The sequence below is a fragment of the Neopsephotus bourkii genome, unplaced genomic scaffold (assembly GCF_033783945.1).
Source record: "Neopsephotus bourkii isolate Nb327-2 ecotype Australia unplaced genomic scaffold, CSIRO-AGI_Nbou_v1 NB_659, whole genome shotgun sequence".
NCBI classification, from domain to species: Eukaryota; Metazoa; Chordata; class Aves; order Psittaciformes; family Psittacidae; genus Neopsephotus; species Neopsephotus bourkii.
The window spans coordinates 8,286,901-8,314,456 of NW_026901158.1; the positions used below are offsets into that span (position 1 = coordinate 8,286,901).

General features: G+C 44.0%; 1 protein-coding gene across 2 annotated transcripts in view; it reads right to left on the reverse strand.

Annotated features, from left to right (window-relative positions):
• Positions 1-27,556, reverse strand: part of PAPPA (pappalysin 1) — a 368,516-nt gene that overhangs the window by 130,033 nt on the left and 210,927 nt on the right. For both annotated transcript variants that reach the window (XM_061352951.1, XM_061352950.1), the window contains exon 3: positions 1,790-1,935. In XM_061352951.1, the coding sequence (XP_061208935.1) occupies positions 1,790-1,935 (146 nt within the window). The remainder of the gene's footprint in view (positions 1-1,789; positions 1,936-27,556) is intronic.

The following is a 27,556-nucleotide window of genomic DNA, read 5'->3' on the forward strand; positions in this document are numbered from 1 at the left end:
TCTGGCGACACACTGTAGGAGCTGAGTTGAAACTGTTTTGCTCAGGCATGATGGTGACAATTAGCTTAATGAAGTGACAGAAGAACTCATCAGGGCTTTGGGCAGGCCCCAGCCCTCTTGCAGAAGGTTCTTCTTGGGGCTCTGGAGCTCTATCCTTGTTCTCCCTCCCATGGCAACACCAAGGGAAGCTGTGAAACTACTCATTATGGCAAGATCAGCTACATTGCAGCCTTAGCTCACTCCAGCAGTGGCATTAGGGCTAATGTTTCCCACCAGCAAACCCATCCTTGTTGCACAATCAGAAGCAAACAGTTACTAGTGCAGGAGAAGGGGGTTGTGGTACTACAAAGTGATAGAAATCACATCAGTGTGGGTTCCAGTTGAGGCTGGGGTTAATATCTATCTCTGGTTTTGCCAGATGTTGCGGTGGGGAATGCTCACTGGCAGGCATTTATTCACAGCATCTTCTATTCTTGGTGCTCCAAGCAGCAGCCCATGGAGGAGCTGGAGGCAAGTCAGAGTGGAAGTGGCTTCACTTCCAGCCTAGCTCAGCAGGAGACTGGATGTGTGTCAGTGCCAGTCCTTGGGAAGTCTGCTCACACTTCTGCCAGAGCAGCTGCAAAGTTGGATGTCACAATAAAACATTCACTAACTGAGGTAGGGCAACTGCTTGATCCAATCATGGAGCTTCTCTCAGCTATGGTGACTATAAAGAGATGTTAACATCTAGGATTTGGGGTAATACATTTTTGAGCATGGAAAAGCCTCCCTGACTGATGGCTTGAGTTGTAGCTCAGCTCTCACAATATGCTTTAGAATAATAAACATCATATTTTACTCTCCTCATCTAGCTTTACATTTGCCACGGCTTTTCTGTTTTGCTCAAGATGGGGCTGGGTAATATAAAAACTGGCTGAAACAGCCTTTCATAAAGCCTGAACTTGGCAGAAACTGGACTTCACTTCCAGCTTAGGAAGGTCTGGACAAGCTAGAAAAATAGCCTGGAAATCTGTGACAATCCCTGCTCTTACAAGATAACCAGAGGAGGTTTGCAGCCCGAGGGAGGTTTGTGCAGTTCAGAGAAGTACCTACACACTCAGTAGGTGCCTTCTGAACCAGGCTCATCTGGCACTTTGCAAGGAACACAGGTCCAGTGGCACTGCGGGTGTCAGGGCAATGAGTCATTTGGGAGGTTGTACAGCTTTGTCTGGATCCCTGGGTTCCAGCAGCCATACTCAGCAACCTTGTTATGAAACATGCAAGGCAATCCACAGGGTTGTGAACTCCTTCTAGTTCCACTCAAATGAACATTAGAAATACAATCTCTCAGCAGTTTGCTCTTTTGCACATTGGTAGAGAAAAACAGCCACAAATTTTAGCTGCGAGGGAAATTAATTGAACACTTACTAAGGAATGAACTAAGGATCAGAACATAATAGGCTGAGGTTAAAAATTCACCTCTGTCTAGCATCCCCACAACCTAACTCCCCAAATCTTCTTCTTTGCAAAGTGCTCCCATGGAGTGAATGCCCTGTAAAGTAGCTTCACTTAAAAGGTGAAATACTTTCAGCTTGACATCATCTACAAATACCATAATATGCTTTGGGTTTATAACCTAATATTTTCCTGGTTGTGAGCCAGTATCTGGGAATCGTGAAATACTTTTTTTCCCCTGACTATATATTAGAGGAATGATAAGAAATCAGAACAGAGCTTAAAGCATATTTGTCTTTCCTTCTTAGTGCCTCAAAAGAATGCTTTACAAAGAAGAAACATCTTTATTGCTCACCTAGATGCATCAAGGCTTCCTTGTCCCAGGGCCAAGTTGCCACTCCAGCCAGCTCTTCCTCAGAGGAATTGGCAAAGAAGATGTTGAGGTGTGTGGATCCATCCAGTTTGAGGATGTTCTTCAGTTCATTGACATCCAAGTATGCTCTGTAGGAAAAGAAAAGCATTTTGTTTTCTAAAGGCGACATGAAAAGCCACAAAGTATAGAAGAAGTACTGCAATCCAGGCAAAGATCTTATAATATCCTGCATAACAGTCACCTGAAATATTTTAATAACCCACTCCTTAACTTTGATTACTTTGTATTCATACAGTGAATCTTATATAAGGATATCAGGCCATTGATTAACTGAGGCCACAAAATCCAAGCTAAACCCATACAGCTGTACACATTCCGAAGATAAGTAAAGGAATCTACTTATTATGAATGTAATTAACCGCATATTACGGTCAGTAAATCTCTTATATCAGCAGTTACCTTGCACATTCCCTCTAGGCTGTTTATTATTTTTACCTCTAATTTTCCTTCACAACAAGTTTCACATCTTCAGGCTGGTGCAAGAATACACAACAGCTCACAAAGTTCCTCCTCTAGCACCAGCACGAGCCACATGTGAGAAGATGCAGATGGTCTAACCTTGACACTGGATGGTTGGGAATTGCTATTTCCAGCAAGCCAAGTTGTGCCAGAAGATCTCCTGGCAAGACATCTCTGCAGGAGTGGTACCATACTGTGACATCAATTCCTAAGGCTCCTTGGGTGTTCCCCTCCCTGGTGAGCTGTGTTTCTTAGCTTTTGGTATGTCTGGACGTTACAGAGCAATCTGCTTGCAGATAAGCCAATCCCTTAAGCCTAATGGCCATTGGAAGCACTCTTTGCACTCCTTTAAAGGAGGAGACTTTGTCAATATTGGAATAGAGGAGCTACTCATAGGGCATGTACCATGGTACCACGCTGCTTCCATTGGAACTGTGATGCACACACAGTAAAGCTGGAGAATGTGAAGCATAAGAGTAACTCGTTGGTTCTCTGTTTCTAGCTCACAGTCTTGATATGAAGCATGCTAACACAAGATCTCAAACACAGGTAATTTGCATTGCCTTCACTTGACAGGTGGAAACAACAGAGAGAGAGATCACACTGAGTCAAGCACGGCTGTCTAGCTTGTAAGGAAAGGACACCATGATGGTCTTGAGCAGGTTGATTCCTGCTTCCTAAAGTCCCCCTCTCCATCTGTGTATGGGTGTGCATGGGGCTCACATAGCTCTCACAAACCAAACACACATTCAGTGAATAAGGTTCCTTACATACTTTGCAAGGCTTTCGTTCCCAGAAGGGTGAAGAAAAAATAGGGGACTTGGATCAGCACCAAGATCTTTCTGTCCTTCCCTGGAGGACTCCCCAGTGGAAAACACATTCATATTTCCACAATAGCCTCCCCTGCCACTTGCTGAAGTCATTGCCTCCAAAATAGCACACGGCTGGGTGTCCCCAGGCCCTCGCTGACTCATGGAGGAAGACGTGCTCTTTGGGGACACCAGTGGAAGGGTATGTTTCCATTCCATATAGTGTTTATCTTCCGATCAGATGTGGATGACATCCTGAAGGACAGGTCAGCACTGTGACCCCTTACACATTTCTCATCTTTCCACTGTTCCCAACGCATCTATGGAAAATACACACATCTCCCTCTTAGCTCCTCAAGCCTGTTCTGCATGTATCTGCAGAACCTTCTGAGGCTATGCGTAATCTATGTCCATGATCTTCTTTGTGCCTTTGAAAACATCTCTTCTAAACATGGACTCATATGTGTCCACAAGCAACAGTTTGAAATTACATGAGAACTAATGTACATTTTCACATGAAAGCATAAGCGCATTGGGACAATACATGATGGAGGATGCATGCATGGGAAGGGGAGAATGTGTATGTGTGTGTGTATGGGAGCATCAGTAGAAAACAGTGAGCAAAAGCGTAAAAGACAATGTCAGAGTGGTGTGATGCTTTGTGCAAGAAAGAAAAGGACAGAAACAGAAGCACTGTGTACCTCTAAGTAGAAAAACGTTTGTTTTGTATCACAGTGGGAAAGAAAGGCCTGTATTGAGACAGTGGTTGTTGACTCTGGATGCAGACACTCCATGGCCTATGCAAATCCCTGTAGGAGTAACTATAATCAGACACCCCTCCTGAGATTACCATTTTTATCCCCGCTCTTCTCTTATGGTTTCAAATAATCTAAACTAACATTTCTTTATTCTCAGCTGTCTCTTTGCTTGTTGTTTACACAATCCAATCCCCATTTATAGACTCAGTGCATGGCCACAAGCCCTCCCTCACTTGCACACAGGCTTTGTGCTTCAACATCTAGGTGCTGTTTTGTACATGGATTATTACTGCAGACAACATCCAGAGCAGACAGCATTGAACTAATCATTAAATGATGTCAGCATATCACTAAGACTGAACTCCTGTCTTATGTAAATCCCACGACTCAACTGGACTTGGCTTTGTGGCATTTCTCTGACCACCGTTTCTCGGCCAGCCAATAGAAGTCTGCAAATGAGCAGAATATAGTCAGAAGGTGTAAGAACAGAACGTCCAGAGGATTTTTAGCAAAGGCTCTGCACAGGACTAGGTGTAGGCAGATCGTGCTTGGGAGGAAGAAAGTGCAGTAAAAGCAGTCAGCAACCCCCAACACATAAACATGCTCCAGCACTTAGCTCAGGCAAATCCCTTGTAAGCGTGTGGACATGTGCCTGCATGTGCGTGCATGAGCTGAGGTGTGAGTGTGTAAGCAAGGCGTTGGATTGTGCACACATGCGAGACAGCCAAGAGCATGCATGCAAAGGAACCAGCGTGTGTGTGTGTGTGTAAGAGATAAAAACACGAGCTGGAATTCCATCCTCTCCTTCCTCCCCATGTTTCTAATAACCTCCCATCCCTATCCATCATCACCACATTCCTACACTCAAGGAGGCATAAATTAACTACTTTTGCAGTTCATGTCCAACTACGTAGCCGCAGGCAGCAGACCCAACAGTTACCAGGTCAAAATAGCTTTCAGTTATTGCGTTGGATGAGGCTGCCTCCCCCCTGCTGCCGCGGCTGCTTTGTTATCAGCCCAGACTATCTGACCCAATGCAATCTGCAAGCGCTGCTTACACTTCTCAAGGTTATGTGGGTCCCCTGATAGAGGACATAATGTCTGTCACATGGGCTCATGCCAAAGAGAGCCAAAGAGCCCAGCCTTTCCAGCACTGCCAAACTCACATTTCAAAGACATGAGTGCAGTCTTGGAAAGGGATCAAAGCCTTCCCAACTGTCATTAGAATATTTCCTTTATGCATCTCTCCGTGAGTGCCAGCAACATATTTCATAAAATTCATTGGCTCGAGATGGTACCTCCAATATAAACCTGAATGGGGGAAACTGTCAGGGCAAGCCTATGTGGAAAACAAAACAGAATCCAAAGCACAACAAAACACGTGTAATTCCTGTAATGGAAAAAACATATGATGCTGTGAGCGTGCCTCGCTCAAGAAAGCCTAATGAGCCTATTAGTGCATCATAAAAGGTCTTGTTTGCTGGAATCTGGTTTAGACATAGAAATTCTATGGGCTGTTTAAGGCCATTTGGGACACCAAATCATATCAGGCAATGTGCACATTCCCACCCAGATCTTTTCATCGACTTTTTTGTCCAATGCACAGCTTCACTTTGCTTTTTCCCCTCCACTGCAGTGTAAATGGCCCCCTGGAACTCTACAGCAGCTCACCCTCATCCAGTAAACCCCAGACCTCAAACAGTAATATGCATCCCATGCAGTGCTCCAGTTTCAGTCTAATGGAGCCTTCAGCTCATCCAGCAGTGTCTCGCCACACAGCCTGCCCCATCAGTCACAGGAGCCATTAGCCCCATGCCTGTCTCATCTGTCAAGCCCATTTCCTGCCCATTTGGGCTGTGGCTTTGCTGGAGCAGGACTCATTCCCAGGCAGGGAGGTGAAGTCCACAGGCTTTAGCCCCATGGCTCCATGAAGCTCCCTTCTGCTGGATCTTCAGCTCCAAAGCCAAGCCCAGCTATGAATCTCTGCCACTTCACTACAAACACATTCAACAATGGCTTTTAAACTCAGTGGGTATCAAGTCTAATCATATTAAATCTGGCCTTGGTGTCTAGAGTTGAGCAGTTTTGTAACTGGGTTGGAAACTTTTCCTCCCCATTTTCTTCCAGGTCAGAAAGTGGCTTTCCCGTGTTTCCCCAGTGTGCCTGGGGTGTAGCCTCTTGCACTTGTGGTTGTTTTTGCAAGGAACAGAGTTTTCCAGCCCTTATTGTTAGGAAATGTTTTCTACTGTTTGCTCCCAGTTATTCCCTATTTGACTTTGTTTTGGGTTTTTTTTTTCCTTCAAAGACAAGTGTCACTTTACAGCAAGAAAACAAACAGGGTACTTAAGGGATTGTTTGCAAGACCCCACCCAAGCACAGAGTAGGAACTTTGCTATGTGCTCACTATGGAGTATGGTCTCCAACTTCCTGATGAGTTTGTTAGGAATAAAAGGCACTGCATTTCACAATTTGAAACCAAAATACCCAAACCAACACAAAACAAAGCCCCACAGCATCTTCTGAATGGGAAGTCAGCCTCAAAATGTCTCCATTTATGTCTTGACATACAATATCCTACCCTTTAGTTAGCAGGTTCAGCCTGCTGTAGGACAGAGTTCATCTGCTGGAATTAAGGACCAGTATATTGCTCTCCTTCCCAAGACTCCTTGTTTCTGCTTTCATTTGATGCTCTCCAAAGAGCTGTCAGCCCAGTTTAAACCATAGAATACAGTTTGGCAGACAAAGAGGAGGCTTTTCTGGACAGCCCTGCAATGTCCGCCAATAGCCTGTGGCAGATCCATGTATGGTTTCCACCACAGTGTTGCTGATGTGTCTTAGTGGTGCTTCCTTCATCCCTCCAGTTTCAATCCTGATCCCATGACTGACACTAACATGTTAGAGCAGTAAAGACCACAGCAGTCAGGATGTGGACAGGCACTCACCAGCAGCCCTGTTTGTTCAAGCAACGGGGGGGGCCCAAGGTTTTAGGGTGCACAGTCCACCTAGAGATTTTCCATATCTGCAGTGAACAGCAAGAACAGCTTTGAGATACATGATGCTCTTCCTGAAGATAACGGCACGAGCCATGACTCTAACAGCACTGAAAGTTGACCTTGAAACGAGGCCATTTGGCAGACATGCGCAATTGTAATTTAGCTTTTCCCCCTGTGATTTCTCAGTCTTGGGTGGTTTGACATGGAACTCTCTTTGGAGATGCAGTGTTGATGCCAGTGTATAAGCTGCCTTTTGTCTCCTTGTCATAGAATCACAGGAAAACAGAGCTGGAAAGGATGCCCAGAGATCATCGCTGCCAGACTCCACCCCAGGACAAAGGCATCTCTACGTCACACCAAGCAAATTGTTATCCAGCTCATACTTAAGACCACACATGACAAGGACTCTGCTACTGCCTCAGCAACCTGCAGCCCATGTTTCAGTACCTTTACAGTCACAAGTTTTACTGAAGGTCTACCTGAACCTTCTGCAACAGATGCACGAGTATTTAGAATTATGGAATCAACCAGGTTGGAAAAGACCTTAAAGACCGTAAGGTCCAATCATTACCCTAGCACTGCCAAGGCCACCACTAACCCATGGCAATAAGGGCCTTGTCTACACAGTTTGTGAACACTTTCAGGGACAGTGATTCCAGCACTGCCCTGGGCACCCTGTTTATGCCATTCCCCACAGAAAGGGACATTAAATGACTCCTCTACCTTATTTTTCCAGCCTCTCCACACTGTATTTTTAAGACCTCTAGTCATTTCTGCACTCTCAATGTCTTTCTCAAAGGCAGATCAGCAAAAGAGGACACAGTCCTCAAGCTGAGAGTTATCAGTACCATGTAACTGTACCTTTGTCCTGGCTATCACCTACAACCTAACATAAAGCACACAGCAGAGATTTCAGACTTCACAAACACACCTAATACTCATTCTTTTTTTTTTTTTGCCTGAAGTGCTACAGGTTTATCAAAAACCTGAAAAAAGGGCAATCTCCAAACCCTCTTCAGCAGTGGATTTGCAATAAAATTTTTGTCTGACCTAATGGTAAAGATCTGCCTTTGCTGGCAAATTTAATTTTGCTCATTTCAGACAGATTGCCATAAATCATGTGAAGCAGGAAGCGTGCCTCATCTACATTTAGTTTAGTGTTAATTTAAGACACTGGTGTAAGTGTAGTAAAAGTCATGATAATTTATTGATAAAGGTATAAATCTTTCAGTGATTGGGACAGAGCCTGAAATAGAACGGAGCCAGAATATTACAAGTGAAAGGCTTCAGGTCCCAATTTAGATCCAGATCACTGCCTGTGTTCACACTGAAATCCAACTGTGTAACTGTAATTCCGACTGCATCCAAACCAGGCAGTCACTAGGTCATGTCCACAAGCATAAATTGCAAGCACTGTCAGCACATGTAGGCTTGGCAGCTTTTAAACCAGTCTGGTTTATCCACTGCAACAAAATGTCCTAGTCTACAGCCCCCAGATCTGATCTCCTGTTACAAGAAAGGAGGAATGTTTTGGCAAAGGAAAAACTTAATGATAAGGATCCAAGAGAAGACACTTAGGATGAGTGTTCGAACATACACCCAGCTTCCTGGGTAGGCTTGGAAGCTTGGGCTGAACTCTGTGTCACTCTCTGGGACACTGCGAATGCAGTCGGGTTAGCTGGTTAAAGCTGGATGAGGGTTTTCTAACCAGAGGCAGGTCCTATAGTTAAGACTGACATTAAGCAACCAAGTCAAACCACACATGGCTACGGAAGGCTGGGTGTTCAGTGATCCTAGGGTGCCGTCTTTTCCAAGCTCTACCATTATGCTGCTGATTCAAGCTTTACTCACCCTATGACAAGAAATTTATATATATATATATATATATAAAAAAGAAAATGTTTTACTGTGCAAAATATGGGAATCATTTGGGCTTGGCTTTTCTTTATCCTGCAACAGAGACTGACAGCGGCTTCCTGGTGTAAAGCAGGGAATTTTTACAATCATCAAATCATCAGTTTCATTCCATTCATTTTGCAATGCTGGCTTTCCAGCAGGGCAGTCCTAGACATAAGCACATCTCTACTGTAACATTCTACACTCTAACTCTATAGGACTGGAAGGAAAAAAGAACATTCCATACATAAATTGTTTGCTACTTAGGTCTAAAAATCAATATTATCGTCTATAGAACCCTCATGGCACACCCCTGTCCGGTCATATCTCAATTTCTCATGAAAGACTGCTAATCGTGGAATCAGAGAATGGTTTGGGACATTAAATCTCCTCCAGTTTCAACCCCTTGCCATGGGCAGGGACATCTTCCACTACAGCAGATTGCTCCAAGCCCCATCCAACCTGGTATCCAAACTAACAAAGGATACAGCTTCATTTTATGCAATTACTTGTAGATAACTTCTGAATGTTGTAAATGTAACAGCTACTTAATAAGCTGAACTGCACCAACAACTTGGAATAAAGTTGGTGCTTGGGCTTCTCCAAACCTAGCTCTGGGTCCTCTTTCGATTTGGTTCATATGAGCTTGAATTTTAAGCCAAGTTCTGTTCTCAGTGGGCTGCACACAAGTATCAGTGCTGACTGTGATGCATTTGCTCCAGTGTAAATCTAGAGTCAGAGCAAAATTCGATTCTCAAAGTGCAGCTTCAGGTTCAAATCCAAAATCTCAAAGGAAACCTCAGTTGAAGCGACCAATTTTTGCCCAATTTCTGGCCAAGGCAACTTGCTTTTTTAGGGAGGGAGGCGAGTTTCCTCAGATCTCCACACGGATTCTCTCAAAGGTTTGTAAATCCTTGCCAAATCCTTCACAAACCTGGGCTGAGAGTCAGAAATACAGTGAAACCAGATTTTTTTTTTCCCCAGCACTTTTGCTGCTGGTTCTGGCCAGGATAAGAAAGAACAGAGGCTGAGGGAAAAAGAATGGGGAACCAGATGATGCAAACCTCTTCAAATGTGATACATGTTCTGCCTGAGCTCTGGGCAACAATTGGGGAGGCTGTTAATATGCAGAAAATTATCTGTTCCCTCTCTCCCTTGATCCTCCCAAGGATTAATGCCCACTTTTTATACAAGAGACCCCACCTTTATATACCCTTTAGGAGATTTATGGAGAGTTACAGTGCTGCAGACCATAAATACGTGAGCATTGAACCTTCTTCCTTTGTAAGGTCTATGCCCAAGAGCAGAGCAACACTTGAGTTCACTCGTGCAACAAGAACTGAAAAGCCCTGTTTCCTCACACAACCATTAAAGATAATTAAGCAAACCAACTACACAAAGCTAGGAAAAGATCTGCTGGCTGGCCAACATGCAGGAAGGAGAAGGAAAACAAAGGGAAAGCCTTGGCAAGGAGGATTGTGATCTTACTGTACAATTAACTTCTGAGACAGTGAGTAGGATTAAAGAACGGAACATTTTGAGACGCATCTCTTTCAAGCAGCAAAGCATTATGAAGCATAGATGCACATTTCACAGGCCTTTGAAATCAGCAACACTGGCAGGTTTATTTGTTTTGTCTCTTTTTCTTTCTTTTACTACTTTGGGATTTTTTTCTCTCTCTCCTTTTCAAGACTAGAGCCAAATGACCCATGAGAAATGTACTGTAATTTGTCTCTTATCCATCCCTCATCTTCATCTGATATTCCCTCTGCCCTGGTTACCCTGATGTTTTTCCAGACTCTACAGCCTGAACCATTGTAACAAGGAGAAAAGTCAAACGATAAAGAACGAAGAGGCGTAAGGATACTTTCAGGAACCCGTTCAGTTAAAGCAGATTTCCTTTCCCACCTTAGGAAAACCTCTTTAGGCTGCAGCAAACCTCACTCACGTAGACATGAGAATTTAAGTCAGTATAGGAAGGTGTGTGTGTATATATATATATTTATATAAGGCTATTTTAACCATCGGTTATACTGTTTGGCACTTTCACAGGGTTTCCCCTCTGGGCCTCAAAATGCTTCCTAAACATGAAGAGAGAAATTCCACTCTGGTCAAAGCCCTGACACAAGCCCTCTGCACCGCTCCAAACCCCGTCCAAGGGCTTAAGTGATACTAAAGTGGAACAAGAACCCTTGCACTGGGCCTCCCCTCGAGAGGTTTCACCATGACTGAAGATGCCATGAAATAGGGAAATGGAATAATTTTCCTTGTCTTCTGAGTGGGAAAACTGAGGTAGAGAACTGCAGTAATTTGTCCAAAGTAACAAAAGCATTCCGTGTGACAGCGAGGATTAGAAACTCGATCTCTTGAGCCTATATCCTGTGATAATAAGGATCATCTTTCTTCTACATAAGCAGTGGCTTGTGTTGCTGATCCTTTAACTGGTGTCTCCTCGTCATATTTTACAAGCCTTCACTCATATTTTATAATCATTTACTCATATTTTACACTCATTCACTCTTATTTTACAATCTCCACAAAAGTCCTAAAGAGCTCATGCTCAGCACACGAAAAGCCAGAGCTCCCTACAGTATGAAGCTGGTTCTTCCTGAATCCTTCAGCTTCACTCTTCCTGAAGACAATGCACCACACTCACTTCAGAAAGAGATTTTCCTGTGGAACCAGGGCTCTCCTTTCCATTCCAATATTTGGCATTTGCATACCACCTCTTATCCCAAAGCTTCCAAGAACAACCGACAGATACGTGCATAGCACACTGCACAACAGTTCAAGTAAAGGACATTTTGGTTTCAGTCACCAGAACAAACCTGATTTTTTTAAGGAAAAGCAGGAATGCAGCCTGTCATCACTCCCTTGAATCAGGTCAAGAGTTAGGTAGAGCCTCTGTTAATCAGGCTGGAAGTTGGAGATCAAGAGGAAGCTTGAGGCTTTGACACAGACTTTTCTTTAATTATAGGAGTAGCTCACAGCAACTCTCTATATTAAAGCTCTCTAACAATTTCCACTGCTAATATTCAACTCCAGCCTGTCTTTCTCATCTCCATCCTACTGGCTACGGGGTCAGGCTTGCGGTCACACTTGCAGCCTGCCCAAACTAGTGCCTTACTGTCAAGGTTTGGGGTGCTTCTGAAGCACTGGGAAGTGCTTTGTGTCCCCTCTTTAGAGCCCATGGACAGCATGGGATTACCTGCATGGATACTGCCCTGCCCTGGGCTCCATCCACCTGCCCTATCTGCAGGCAGGATGGGTCAGGACCCTGAATGGGTGAGCTCTGCTGCGTCACCTACCATGGGAATACCTGGGATTTTTAGGGAGCAAAACACAGGTCAGGGTAGGGAGCATGACCTCCTTGTGCTCGCAGTTAGGTTGTAGTTACTCACAGCTCCTGCAGAAGGGTCCCTGTTGGGGTGTGCAGCTGGGACTTTAAGGGGTTGGTCCTTCAGCATCTTCCCTAATCAACACACAGTGAAAAAACACAGGATGAAAAAAGGAACAAGATCAAATTCTTTGCTCCTTTCATCTCACTTTTTGACACTAATCCTCCCTGCACATAAACCCCGTGCCACAGAGTGAGATATACATTGCTATTGGAATGAAGAGCAACTTGGAATCAGGCCGACATCAGCAAAAAGAATAAAATCATATATAACCACAAAGGACCTCGCATGTTTATTACAGACACTTTGGAGTTGATGGGCCAAAATAACCACTCCAAGTATGCATCTTGCAAAACATCACTTGTGCTTTGGAGATGCCGCTTCTTTTCTGGTTTTGTTTTTACAACTCATGGACTTTCAAATCTCATTTTTTAACCTCCTGGCAGGGCTGTGCAGAAAGCTGGTCCTGCTGCAGTGGGCAGATCATCAATGCCTTATGGTTAGGATAACCCCAATTTTCCTCTTTTCTGAGAAATAAATGAAAATCTGGTTCAAATGCTTGAAATTTCCTTTTATTTCATTTTATACAGGAAAGGGTAGGAGACACCAAAGTGAGATCGCAGAGAACATAGTCTGGTGATGGAGGCTTCAATTCAAGGAAACCAAGAAGAGCTTGTGCCCTGGCACTAAAAGCCTCACATTTCCAAAGTTCATGAGAGTTTTTCTCCCTGTTACTACAAAGGACTAATATAGAGCTGGTTTGTTTTCAGGGGTATTGATGGAACATAGTAATAAGCTTCAACAGTGAAGTCTTGAACAGGTTTTTTAAGGAAGGAAAGAAAATGGAATAGTCAGATCCAAAAAAACCACTATATATTACAAGATCTACAAAAGCCGCCTGCTCTTGTTCTTTCACAGCAGTGAAGAGATTACGAGGAAACAGAAAACATCAGCCACTGAAACAGAAATGCCATATAAGAACATTTAGCTTTGAAGTTCCCAGAAACACCAACACACCTGCAATGAAAATAGTTCAGGGCTGCAGAAAGAAAATATTGTGGATAGTGTATTTTCTAAATAATAGTAACAATAATAATAATTATTACTGTTATTATGATAATTATTATATTCCTATTCATTAGGAAGACAGAAATAAAGGAAAAGAAAGAGCAGGAGCGTGGACTTTGTAGATAGGACTTCGTCAAGCAAGTACTGTTGGGACATGAAACGCAGTAGCAATGGCTGTAACAAATACTGCTAACACAACTCCCTGACAGCAAAATCCTGCCCCTCACTTCTTTCTCTGGAGCCAGAAACAAGCAGCAGGAGGAAAGATGTGAATGTGCCTTTTCCAAACACTCAAGAACTTTCAGACTTTCTGGGTTTAAAATCTGTGCAGAACCTGCAACTTCTAGATACGAACTAAAGCAAATACCATTGCGGATGTGTGCTCTGACAGTGGACTTGTCTTGAACTGAGGGATGTATCAAGCAGAAGTAGTCCTCTATTCCTTAAATAAAGGATGGAAGAACATTTGGGTTGTCTCACATATGGATCTGCTAACATGTGTACCAGAAACAGGCACTATCAGTCCAAAACATAAGGCTGATTGTAAGCATTCCCTGGAGGACACATTTCCCAAGACCCTACAAAATTGTACTGGCAGCTTATGAAACGTACAATCCCGATCCAGCATGTAACAGTAAACTATAGGAAATCATACCCATATATTTGGCCGTCAGACACGAGTGCAGAAATTGCCTGTTTTGGCACCACAAGCCTGTGGATCCACTTGAATCGAACACAGACCCTCCAGCAAAGGGCTCCGAGAATGCAAAGATCTGTTCCCCATTGTGGGATACTAACACAAGAGGGGGAAAACTCTAATTTTCCTTTATGGCAAATCTCTTGACCAACTTTTGTCACGAGTATGACTGCTATAGACACTCCATGCAGTTTAATTCCCCCTTAACATTTGCACCCTCTGCCACTCTGATTTGCATCTCTCAACCACACATCAACTGTTGCTCCAGTTTGCTGCAGTGATTTATTGGTAACAGGTCACTAACGGCTACTAGAGGCCTTAAGATCTTGATGACTACAAAACCCGCTTTGCAAAGGATTCATCAAAAATTGCAGGTTGTCATTTTTGCCCAGTCTCCCACAGATAGACCCCAAATTATACAAACCCACATTTATAAAACATACTCTAACGTGAAATGTCTTGCAGCTCTCTGTCAAAGACAGAGGAGGGCTGTTATGAATTCCCTCACTTCCACAACTCCTCTGCTGCCAGCTCAAGTACATCTCAAGAACTTTACAAAACCTGACACTGTGCCTTATTCAACTGTGGGGGAAGAGAAGGTGTCCTGGAACCACCTCCTGGACTAATTCTCCCTGATGGTTTTCTAGATCAAAACCTGGAAGTGCTTCAAGTATTGTTCCCAGATGGATAAAACACGAACTCTGTGTCTGATCTAGATGACAATAGCTAAAGGTTTGAGCCTGCATTTTAAAGACATTCTGAAGCAAAAACACATGAATACATCTATCCCCAGAAGAAAAACCATTAGAGGAACTCTGAGTGTATGAGAACGAAGCCAGGAACTCTGAGCCCTTTTCTGAATCCAACTGGGTGCAGGGGGTGGAAATCAAACAGCACAGATTTCTTCAGGCAAACTGGGAGAAACACTCTGATGTGTCTGACGGAAGCATTTTACTCTTGTGTTTGGAAGTTTATCATGACCGATCAATTCTGGAAGAATTAGTGAGTGAGTTCTGGTTTTTGGCACTGACACAGTCGTGGTAAAAAGGCTGGAGGCAAAAGGGAAGTAATTTTCATAATGCTGTGAACTGTTGCCATCAATCCTTACCCAAAACATTTCTTCTACTTACTCTAGTACAGTGCTGTTCTGCAGGAGCTTTCCTCTTAGTTGTTGCCCTTCGTCTCCGGAAGGCTCTCGACCTCACTCGTGCTCTGGATGTAGAGATCCAAGCCAAAGCCCAAAGTCTTTGGGAGTTCAATCTTTCTACGGACTTCAAAGAGCTTGGGATATGTAACTTACTCCAGACAGAAAGCATAACATATGTTTGGAACATTATATACATAAAAATAGAAAAGATTGAATGACTGTTAAGGAATGCAGTGATGGGGAAGCCTGATGTAAACTGGGCATGGCATTTACGTACCTATTTTCAGCCTCTAACCGAGGTGCTCTGAATCCTACTGGAAACACCTACCTTTTCCCCAGCAATTATAAAGACTTGAAGATGTAATTCTCTAAATCATGCCTACGCTGTGTGTCTATACCTGCTGTGAGCAGATGGCATGGCTGCTCCCCTGAGGAACTGAGCAATGACTACAAATAACCAATGCTTATCAGCAGCACTTAGTGCAATAACAACATCAAGACTACACATTTGGGAAGGAATCAGCAGCTCTCAGAATTAGCCCTTAATAGAAAGCAAGTCAAATGTGAAGGCAAAATAAAACCCAAAGAACAAATATATTCAGGTATCTTGAACAATAAAAGTTTGTGATTTTATTAGTATTTTTCATGCCTATATTTGTCTCCATTTGTGCTTGCTGAGGCTGAAGACAGGAATAGAGCATCACCAAGCTCGTGGAAATCAGAAGATCACAGAAAAATGCTGTTTTGTAATTGTTCTCAACCAGTTCTGCAAACCTAAGCAGTTCAGTCGGTCTGGAAACATTTCCATCCTCCCTTGATGCTCACATGAAGCAAACCAAGCTCCAGCCTTTTTGACATCTGCCCACGTTCTCTAAAGGAGTGTAGCATATTTCTGTATTTGCTTAGAACTTTTCACCAGCTAATCTCTCCCTGTCTCATTACGAATGAAACAAAACAAATAAATGAATTGAGGAAACATGAAACAAATTCAGCAAAGCTTTTCAAAGGGGATTTTGATACCCACATGCTACTGAGAGTCAGTGGGTCTTGACTTGGGAATATAACCCCCTTTTGTGCCTTTGGAAAGTGCACAAAAGAGTGTAGATGTTTACAGTGATGGGTCTATTAAGTGATATCTGGATTTTATGTTATTTAATAGATGTCTGAGCTTTGACTGCAAAAGAAGCTTCAATTGACACACTCCTTTATGCTCAGTGCTCCGTATCCAGAAACGAAGAACATAATTTTACATCTTCTTTGATACACAAATATACTTTGTGAGTCTGACACGGGCACAAGCCTCATTACATCATATCATGGAAATTAGAAATGAATCAATAAACAAAGAAGCAAACTCCCGATCGGCTCGTTCCTACCACACAATGTGGAATTCTTCACATTTTACCCCTAATCCCACGTCTGATCAACTGAAATGTCTTCGGGGTCAGGAATGCCTCCGCTTCCTTTTGGTATTTCTTTCACAGTCTAATCACATCTCAGAAAAAGCTGGTGTTTTGTGCCTATGTGTCTTATCTTTATCCTTTGTGTAATCTGGGCTGTTTAGTGCTGAAGAAACAATTCAGCAACATACTTCATGTGATGGGGCAGATCTTTCATGAAGGAGAAATTCTGGCATGGCCCAAGTAAGGGATTAAATCCCCTTCTTGGCATCTTCATTTTTACTGTGTCTTTCGGTATAATTTTGACATGGAATTTTCCTGGCATAAATCACACAGGTTTCCCTCTTCCCCTTCGCGCCACGCTGTGCAGCACTGTGTTTTGGTAAATCTCATCTATTAATAGTTGCCCTCTGTGGCTATAAAAAAATACCTCAGTAGTCAAAAGCCAACCCTTGCTAGGGAACAGCTGTGGATGCCTGAATGCACGCAGGACCCGGCATCCCAGAGCAAAGCCCTTTCTTGGCTCCATGTCAGAGCAAAGCGATTAAATAAGGCCATAGTCAAGCTCACGGAAAAGGAGCCCCTTCCTTGCAAGGGAGAGAGTGCCCAACTCCAACATTAGGCTGGAGGAACATCAGGGTATTTCCATTTTCTCACTGACATTTTCTGGCTCCTTTTTTCACTCAGCAAACCCCCCTCCCGTGTCTTCCTCCCTCCATCCACCCTTCTGCCAAGTCCCAATAAAACCTTGCACTTAAAGAAGTAGGACAAAGACGTCATCGACAGCGAGTATCAAAGGTCGCGGGGTAGATTTGAAGGTCTGGTCTACTTTTTTTTTTGGTTGTTGTTTGATTGATTTAACTGATTAAAGCGTTTCTGCTCTTCCTGTGCTTTCAGCAGCATCCTGGGTAACTCAGGGGAAATTCAAACCAACCAGCTGTGATCTGTATTACAAAGTCAAGGCTGAAAATACAACACAAGGTTGTTGATGGGGCCATACTGGAAAGGGTGAAAGGAGAGGAATACGGTCTGCTAGCAAAGTGACAAAGTGATTTTTAGTGAGAGAATGAGAAACATTCAGCTTAACAGAGGAAACAGTTCCTCATCATACCACTGCAGGGTACCAGCCCTATCACAGAGGGGCTGATGGGTGACTTCAGGCAGCAGGAATCCTTCCAGATTTCACTTTAAGTTTTCATCTGCATGTACTATAGCTCTTGACTATCAGGAACTGCTGAATTTCAGGGACTCCCATACAAAGTGTGGGATGCCATAGCCATCACAAGGATCAGTAGGGAAATGGAATGGGAGTATCAAGTCCTCTGGAAACCAGGCTTGGGCTCCTGCACTTACAGCACACCAGGAGGCTGCACTTAAAAAGCCAACAGCACGTAACTTCAACACACTTCAAACTTCCCTAGGGACATTTCACAAAGTCTCTTTGCGAAGATGATAGGAAGGATTAGAAAAATCAAGTCTTGTGCTAGTGACACTAACTACCACTTATAGAATCATAGAAAAGTTTGGGTTGGAAGGGATACTCAAAGGTCATGTAGTCCAGACCCCTGCAGTGAGCAGGGACATCTTCCACTAGAAGTCCTCACTTCTCACTTAAGTCCTCAATTTAGTGACACAAGATTATAGTACAGGAAGTAAATCTATTCCATAGTATCTATTGGTACTATCGCTCAAAAGATGCATTTTGAGGCAGCAAAAAGGATTTTGTTCTCCAGATCGCTGCAGCTGAACCACTCTCACATAAGCCAGTGGTGACACATCTTTTCAACATCTGAGGCCAAAAGTATCGTTAAAAGCATCACAGGTAATTGCCACTGCTGTCATTCCAAACCACTGCTGTTTCCACTATTTTACCATCACTGATGTAACCCAACAAGTGTCAACAGCAAACATGGGCTGCTTCTGCAATTAGGGAATGAACGGCAATAGTGCATTTCACAACAAACAGCTCACAACCTATCAATGGCCATCACCAGATCCTTAACTACAATCTAACGTGAGATGTTCTATGTTGCGCGCAGAGCAGAAAGACAATTGTATCTTCGGCTGCATCCGAAGGAGCATGGCCGGCAGATCAAGGGAGGTGATTCTGCCCCTCTGCTCTGGTGAGACCCCCCCTTGCAGTCCTGCATTCAGCTCTGGAGTCCTCAGTACAGGAAAGGCATGGACGTGTTTGATAGGGTCAAGAGGAGGCCACAAAAATGATCAGAAGGGTAGAATACCTCTGCTACGAGGAATGGCTGAGAGAGTTGGCATTGCTCATCCTGCAGAAGAGTCTGGAGAGATCTTATTGCAGACTTGCAGTGCTTAAAAGGGGCTATAAGATGGGGAGAGATTTTTTAGCAGGCCCTGTTGTGGCAGAACACAGGGTGATGGTTTTAAACTAAAAGAGGGAGACTCAGGCTGGATGTGAGGAAGAAATTCATTACAATGAGGGTGGGAAAACACTGGCACGGGTTTCCCAGAGAGGTGGTGGATGCCCCATCCCTGGAGACATTGAAGGCCAGGCTGGATGTGGTTCTGGACAATCTGATCTAGCTGAAGATGTCCCTGCTCATTGCAGGGGATTGGACCAGGTGACCCTTGAAGGCCCCTTCCAGCCCAAACCATTGATGATTCTGATTCTAAGGTTTGCTATAAACTACTTAAACATCTGGGTACCTCCTAAAGTAATTGGTCTGCAGGGTGCAGGTTTTATCATCTTTTTTACTGGGGTGGATTGCCCACAAGAGTGGTACAAAAAAAAACCTGCTGAAACTTGTACTCCTGAAGAATTTCAGAAAGATCAAATTAAGCCCCAAACTCTGATCTTGGTTTCAATGGGGTCCCTTTTTTTAGCAGGGGCCCTTCTACCAGAGTCCCTCCTTTAAAAGCCAAAGGAAATTAAAACTGAAAAACAGCACTGGGGGAAAGTGAAGTGTGTGCTTCAAACTCACACATGCCAGGAAATTTAGAGTTAAAGGTGAAACTCCACCTAGAAGAACTCCATAATGGAGATACTTCAGCGAACAAACATGATGTGTTCTGAAATACAGAGACCCAGTAGGGTGCTCTAGGTATGGAGTTTCAGCCTTCACTCCAAATTTCCTGGCTTTTGGGAGGCTTATTAGAGTTTCATACCCCAAGCATTTAAGTAGTCCAAGAAGTTTCCTCAGCATGGCTTACGCTTGATTCTTTTGGAAGCTGAGAACAAGCACTCCGATGCTGTAGCTACCCATCCATTATTAATGAACCTAAAAACACTTTCTTGCAAATTTATGGTAATTTGGAGCTCCAAAATGATGTGCTAACTGGGTAGTTTCTGTCGAGTTACCCAGAGAAACTCCAAAATTGCAAATCTACTCCAAACAAAACTGAAGGACAAGATTTCATTGACCCCAGCAGAGTACGAGCTCCCAATCTTCCTCCACACTATGTATAGCAAGTAACTCTTCTTCAGCCCAGGCTGCAAGCAAGGAAACTCAGAATTGCTTTGACAGTAGTGTTTGGATTCCTGGTCTAAACATTTTACCAGGCTGTGGAATGGAGCTATATTCATCTTATTCCTCAATGGATCTGGCTCTAATGGATTAAAAACTACTATCAGCATCATGATTTTCTATAACAAAGCCTTTATGAATACCTTGCAAGTGTTGAAGTGGTTTCAGAGTATCTCAAGAATCCTAAAAGATTTGTTGTGAGTCTCCACATCACTGAATTTCATTATACCTGTAGGGAATTATAACCACCAACTCTATGTAGCCCCTTTAATCACCCACACCCTTCATCCTTCTCCAACAGGCACAGAGAGAAAGTTTTATGACTATCCGATGATGGGTGTCTTGACATAACCTATCTGATGATTTCAGTGGGTGTCCTGACAAATAGCTAACAGAGAAGATATTACATGTACTTTGAAATTGGCCTAATCAATCACTCTGCACAAGTGTATCTTAGTGGTGGACAGCTGCAAAAGTGATGGGACAGCTCCACACCCTCCTGATGCTGGGGTGTCAGGAACAACGAATGAGTCTCACTGCAGTTAAAAGAAGATAAATTGAGAAATGCACTTCTTGGGTTTCCCCTCGCCCTGACCTGTGCAGAGGAGGGAGCCTACACTGAATGGAGAAGCTGTTTTGGGGTAAGAAGGAAGACAGAATAGGGAGGAGGCAAACCAGGACTTGAAACACCAGGAACTGGTTCCAAATAAGTCCAAACACATGGCCAATAGACACAGATCGTGCTTTATTGTTGCTTACAGATCTATCTCTGCATGCTTTCTCCTTCCACTTTCCATCACCTTGCCATTTATTTCATCTCCTGTCCTCACTCTGTTCCAGCTATCACATTTAAACATACTTGCGTACATACACCAATCCCTGACATAATTCTTCACCCTCTGAAATCCCCCAACAGACCAACAAACTTACAAAAGAAAGACTGCAAAAAAAATCACAAGCAATGATTTCTCAGAAGAAACCAGGGTTTTTTTACCAAATCAACTGATTTGCGGAAAAGAATTTCCAAGCTCGTAAACCTTTCTTTATATTTTTCTTATGTTTTTCCCTAACACTATTAAATGCCTTAAGAACAGATATCCCTCCTGCTGCTGAAACCTGCCTTACTTGTAAGCTTCAGCTCTCTCTGGTACATCAAGAACATCATCGCCCTGAAAATCATAGCACTGGCACAACAACACCTTTGTTGGCAGCATGGATGGTGGGATGGAGCACCCTCAGCAAGTCTGCCAATGACACTAAGCTGTGTGGTATGGTTGACACATTGGAGGGAAGGAATGGGATCCATGGGGATCTGGACAGGCTGGAGAGCTGGGTCAGTGCAAACCTCATAGAGTTCAAGAAGCCCAAGTGCAAGGTCCTACACCTGGACTGGGGCAACCCCAAACACAACTACAGGATTGGGCAGAGACTGGATGGAGCAGCTTTGAGGAGAAGGACTTGGGGGTGCTGGGTGAGGAGAACCTCCCCATGACCCGGCTTCAGTGTGCGCTTGAGCCCAGAATTCCCCCGTGTGCTGGGCTGCACTCCCAGAGCGTGAACAGCAGCTCAGGGAGGGGATCCTGCCCCTCTGCTGTGCTCTGGGGAGACCTCCCTTGCAGCCCTGATCCAGCTCTGGGGCAGCAGCACAAGAGGGACGTGGAGCTGTTGGAGCGAGGCCAGAGGAGGCCATGGAGATGCTGCGAGGGCTGGAGCAGCTCTGCTCTGGAGCCAGGCTGAGAGAGCTGGGCTGGGGCAGCCTGGAGAAGAAAAGGCTCCTGAAGGGGAGACCTTAGAGCAGCTCCAGTGCCTAAAGGGGCTGCAGGAAACCTGGAGAGGGGCTTGGGACAAGGGCCTGTAGGGACAGGCCAAGGGGAATGGCTTGAACCTGCCCGAGGGGAGACTGAGCTGAGCTCTTAGGCAGAAGCTCTTCCCTGTGAGGGTGCTGAGGCGCTGGCACAGGGTGCCCAGAGAAGCTGTGGCTGCCCCATCCCTGGCAGTGTTCAAGGCCAGGTTGGACACAGGGGCTTGGAGCAAGCTGCTCCAGTGGAAGGGGTCCCTGCCTGTGGCAGGGATCGGAGCTGGATGAGCTTTAAGGTCCCTTTCAACATAAATCATTCTACAAGTCTGTGACTATTACCTGCTTCTTCTGTTCAGAACTTGCATCTCTTTCCAGTCTTTCCATCACATGTACTGAGGGTGCAGGCAAATCCTCTGTGGCATAAAGGTATTTTTCTACCCCAAAAATATAACCTACTTATAAAAACTGCTATTTTCTGAGTAATCACACTTTTGGGTTGGCTTTCTCCCCCAGCATTAAGTTCACAGATACCGGGCAAAGGCAGAGCTGCTAGGCCAGCATTCATGCCTCTGTTCACATTGACATTTTCAGCTGCGACTATATAAAGAAAATTGACCTTATCATCCTCACCCCTTCTCCTGAACCCTGTGAACCCACTATGTGAAGGCACCAGTAATGCTGAAGGTTTGAAGTGTGGCTGCACAGAGCAAACTCCCCCAGGATGTAGCACAAGGCAGCACCATCTCAGCTGAAAGATTTCTGTACATTTCCACTGGCAGCAATAGTGAAGGGATTGTTAGGAAAAATCCCAACCAGCTGAAGTATTGTTTGCCCACATCCAGCAATCCATGTGAGAGGCAAAGTCAAATGCATCACGTTCATGGGTGATGGAAATGGAACATGGTGGAGGTGGCTGCCCTGTATTTCCCCAAGGGGCAGCTATTGCTTGCAAGAACTGAACTTAGATTCCTATCAGAAAAGAGGCCTGAAAGAATGGGAATGGCAAAGGCAAGTGCTTCACCTGGTTAAAATACCCTGTGGTTTGCATCCTTCTCTATGTGAAAGGTCCAACTTCCTGAATTTACTTTACAGATTTTAGATGGAACAAGCTGCTCTAGTGGAAGGTGTCCCTGCCCATGCCAGGGGGTTGGAACTGGATGAGCCTTAAGGTCCCTTCCAACCCAAACAGCCTGGGATTCTAAGGTGCTAGTTAAAAACACAAAGGGTACCTCACACCCACTGCTGAAGAGAGGCTGAACACAAATGGATGCAGGAGAAGCCAGGGTGGTTAATGCAAGGCCCCACAGCACTTGGAAGATGCATGTCGGACTTGATCAAACTGTAGGTCTGTGTGTGATGTACATATAGGTCTCACACCGTATATAGGTGTACGTATAGACCTATATACATATGCATGTCTTCAAATATGTATATATATCTGAATTGATCAGCAACGAGAAGAAAACCACTTATATACCCTGCTTCTTTTCAGACCATGGGAGAGGATGAGCTTGACCAGAGCCTGAGAAGGGGTTGAGCATCACTGGGGCGACTGGTCCTGGAGGATGCAGCACTGAAGAGCTGTGAGGGGCTAATCCAGACACTGTGCTTGCAAACTTTCATTGTGGGGTGCATTAGTACCAGAGAGTATAATAAGACTTTAATCTATTGTCTCCTACAAGGATTCTTAATGATCTCCGATAGTTTGCTCAATAGATTTTATAGGCTGTCTTCATTCCAAGCATCCTGCAGTTTGACCAGACAGTGATCCTTCTACATAATGAATAATGCCCATGAAAGAAACCATGTGTCCTATGAGTCCTGGGGAAAAAAAATGTTCCTTGAAGAAAAAATACTGTTGGAAAAGATGACTGTGAGTCAAGCTAAAGCGAGCAAAATCCCACTGTTTATAGGATGTGCAATCCTGTACATAGAAATAGTTTCTTTAGTACCTAAGGCCTTTCTATATCAGAATTCAATAATAGACTTATAAATGTCAGTTGCTAGCATGGGAACAGATGCAATTCCTCCCAGCTGATTAACATCCCGGACATCTGGAATAGAGGACAGAATAAACAGAGAGAACAGAGGATTTCCTGTTGGGACATGGCTTTTAGGTGACAGCTACCAAGAGACAGCAGCTCTGTTCTTGAGCGTGATACTCTCCACCTTCTCAACAGCCCTGGGGCTGGTAATTAAAGAACTGGGCATTTAATGCTGAATCCCTAGACAAAAAGTCAGGTATTTGCTATATGTCTGCCTGATACCTGTATGAATGCAGGAATCCTTGATGTCAAGAGCTACACAATGGTCTCTTCGAGGCAGGAGATTAAGTTCTCAAGCTCCCTGAATTGAAGAGCTTTGATGAATTTCTTCTGTTCTTTTTAGTGTTTAGGATTAGGTGGAAATTAGTCTTTTATTAGGAACCAAGGAGTATTTATTAGAACTCTTCTAACTCCTAGGAAAGGGCATTAAGTATGTCTCCCTCCTCCAGAGTAAGTTGACCATATTTTGTAAAGAAGCCTCATGAAAAGCTTCCAGCGGAAAAGAAGGATAAAGAATAAGAGGCTGATCTGATCAGAAATCCCATGGGGGAGCCCTGAAGTGCAGCCACAGACCTAGGCTGTGGATTAGCCAGCTACCTCCTTCTAATACTACTGCTGTGGTCCATGCAGCAGAGCATGGTGTGCTCTTCATATGGGGCTCTGCCATACTTGTTGCTGGTCAAAACCACATGGAGATTTCTACAGATTGTTCAAGCATGCATTCAGAGTCTAATTACATATACCGTCAATGTGCCAGCGCCCTTAATCTTGAACAAGCTTTTGTGACACAACACTAAGCTCTGCTTGACTGCACAAGTGTTGGAAAAGGGCAGGGAGAAGGGTGGATCAGCAGGGCACTGGACACTCCAGCACCTTGGCTTGGGGTCACCCTTGCATTTGCAGTCAGGTGCTGCAAAATAGACTCTGGAGCTTGTATAGATCTCCTCTGCCCCTTGTTTGGGCCGAACTGATGGGCTGTAGGAGCCTTCAGGGCACACATGTGGATGTTGAGAAAGCCTGTCCCCAGGGTCACTTCTTCTGAGGGGATTTCCAGCAAGTATTCGGTAGGTTGTATGAATCAAGGGAATCTGAAGGCTCCAGTAGCTTTTACTGCTTCAGGAATTTCATCAGCGTTTCCCTAAGAAGGCTTCAAGGGGAATGTTTTCTTATCTGCCCATGCGATCCTGTGGTGAAGCCTGATGTGCAAGCCCAATACTACATAAAAGGAAGGGCTCAGTTAACCATAGTATGGTGCAAGAACTTGCCACATCAAATAGCACTTACAGAGCATGATTTCCTACGATCCCTTGCTGTTTGTTTCAAGTTTTTCTGAAAAGGAGCCATGGTAGGTGTCATGAGCTCAAAATCTTCCCTATTTTGTAAGCAGCAATATCCCAAATAACACAGGGAATGTGTCTTTGTGGCAAGTGGTGTTTATCCTTGTTCCTTCCCTTTGTATTGGGCCAGACTGTATGATCTTAGCATGTACTAATTTCCCAGAATTGCATAAATAAAGAAAAACTGAACAATATTTGCAAATCTTGTGCTGGGACTAAATACATTTTGTCCTCTCTCATGAAATGAATAAAAAGAAGTGAGGCAGATATTCTCGGATAAAGCCTGCTGTGTTGGCTAATGCTAACCAGTCCTTTGGGTTTTTTTCCCTGTAGGCTAATAAAAAAGAGGAGAGATGATCTAGTTGGTACCACAATGTTTATTGCTGAGCAGCTCTGAGAGCAGAGTCCCCATCTACCAGCATTGTCCCTCTGGCAAACTTCTTTATGCCATAGTATTTAAATCTCTATGCATCAACATTCCCAGTACCTATGGCACAGGATCTTGGCTCTTTAGAGGAAGATGTTTCTGGAGAAGTGCCAGGAGTTGGAAGCAAACAAACGAAAAACCCATTCCTGCTGCTGGGATCAGCTCTAAAGCCACCACAGTTGTACCACAACAGTGACTGAATGACACCATCCAAGTGCCCAAGCTCTTTGTCCAACGTGCCAAAAGGGTCACAAGAAACTTACAATGCAGATCAAAGTTGTCTTGAAATGGTTCCAGTGATCTCACATCCGTGGCTGCACTTAGTCAAGGAGGATCCACAGAGTTTGTTGCAATGAGAATCATAACAGCTTTGTCCCAGGATGGAGGCTTGGGACTGAGACAGTCAGGAGAAGAAAAGGGACTGGAAATGGATACACCTTTTGTGCATGAAGAGGCACTTAAGGGGGTTCCTGCTTATAATGACATTAGTCAAACATCATCACTTTTTGGTTGGTTCCAAGGGACAAAAGTGTTACAGGAATAACCTCTGGATGGTGAAGAGCTGACTAAAACTCCTGACACAAGGATGTAGAAGGAGCAAAACCCAGTAGCATCTGACTGCCTCTCCAGTACCAAGGAAGACTGTGAAGAGTCTTTATAGCACAAAGCTCAGGAAACTTTTTATTGGTACCATTTCATCTTTCCCTCCTCCTCCTTTCCTCACCAGTTGGAAGGCTCACTTCTCTTTCTTTTGCTATTAGACTGAACTTTGGCAGAGGAAATACCTGGAATTAGATGTGAGCTCTCAGTGGCTGTGGAGATGCCTTCATTGATGTGGTGCAAGGCCTGCACTAGAGGGGACTGAGTACTCTTTGCCAATGAAAGTGATGACAAGAGGGGCTGGTGATGCAAAATGGGCCCAGATGGTGCCAACTGAGTCACAGATTTTACTTAGTCACTAATTGGCATGGTAATCTCTCTCAGGGAATGATGCTGAGGGCAATACCAAAGCCAAACATGGGGTTTGAATCCTCACTCTTTAGTCAGTGATGGCTTTGTTGCCAAAGCCACTGCCCCAGACCTGTATTTGTTAGCCTAAATACTTCAGCCTTACAAGCCTCATGGCTAAGCCCACAGCTCTAAGAGCTCTATTTTGCCATACTGAGTGCAACACCCATCAGAGTGGTGGGGATGAGCTCAGTCTAAGCATACTAGCCACCAAATAAACTCTCTGGAGAGATGGAATGTCTTCTACTGCCCTTCTTGTTTTCATAGACAAGATGTTATCATAGCCAACGATCAACAGTGCATTACAATGTCTGTACAAAGACAAATAAATGAAATCTAACTGGTGCAAAAAAGTCTGTGGAAGATCTGTGGATTTTCACAGGTTCTGCACTTTGGAAGAGGACCTTCAGGCCTCCCTCACTGATCACAGACAAGAAGAGGTGCTTCTCAAGCCAGAAAGAACATGTAGAAGATCTGTGAGCTCAAAGCCATGAAATGCCAAGGCTCCAGGCAAGTTCAGTGAAGTTGGGTATCTCCAAAATGAACACACAACTGCATATGAAAAACAATTATGCCACATTAATGTGACTTCAGATTTGGGATCTAAATTTCTTGCTTGGGCTTCTGCAAGTACAATCTGTGCATCAGAAAAGAAAAAAAGGCTTCATTTGAAATAGAAACACCTCTGAACATCAGAATAACATTAAGGCACAGTCTTAAATCTGCCAACTAAAATTTACAAGACTTTTCTAGTTTCATTTTGTATGGGTATTATGCTGGTCACAGAACAAGTGATAAAAAGGAACTATCATATTAAAAATAATGTATTTTGCTAAAAATTGTCATAGCTGTTAGAACTAACACCTCTACTTCTCAGAACTCCAGTGTTAAAACAATCCAATTTGCATTATGCCTTTGATGATATTTGCTTCGTTGTGTTCCTCTCCAGTTG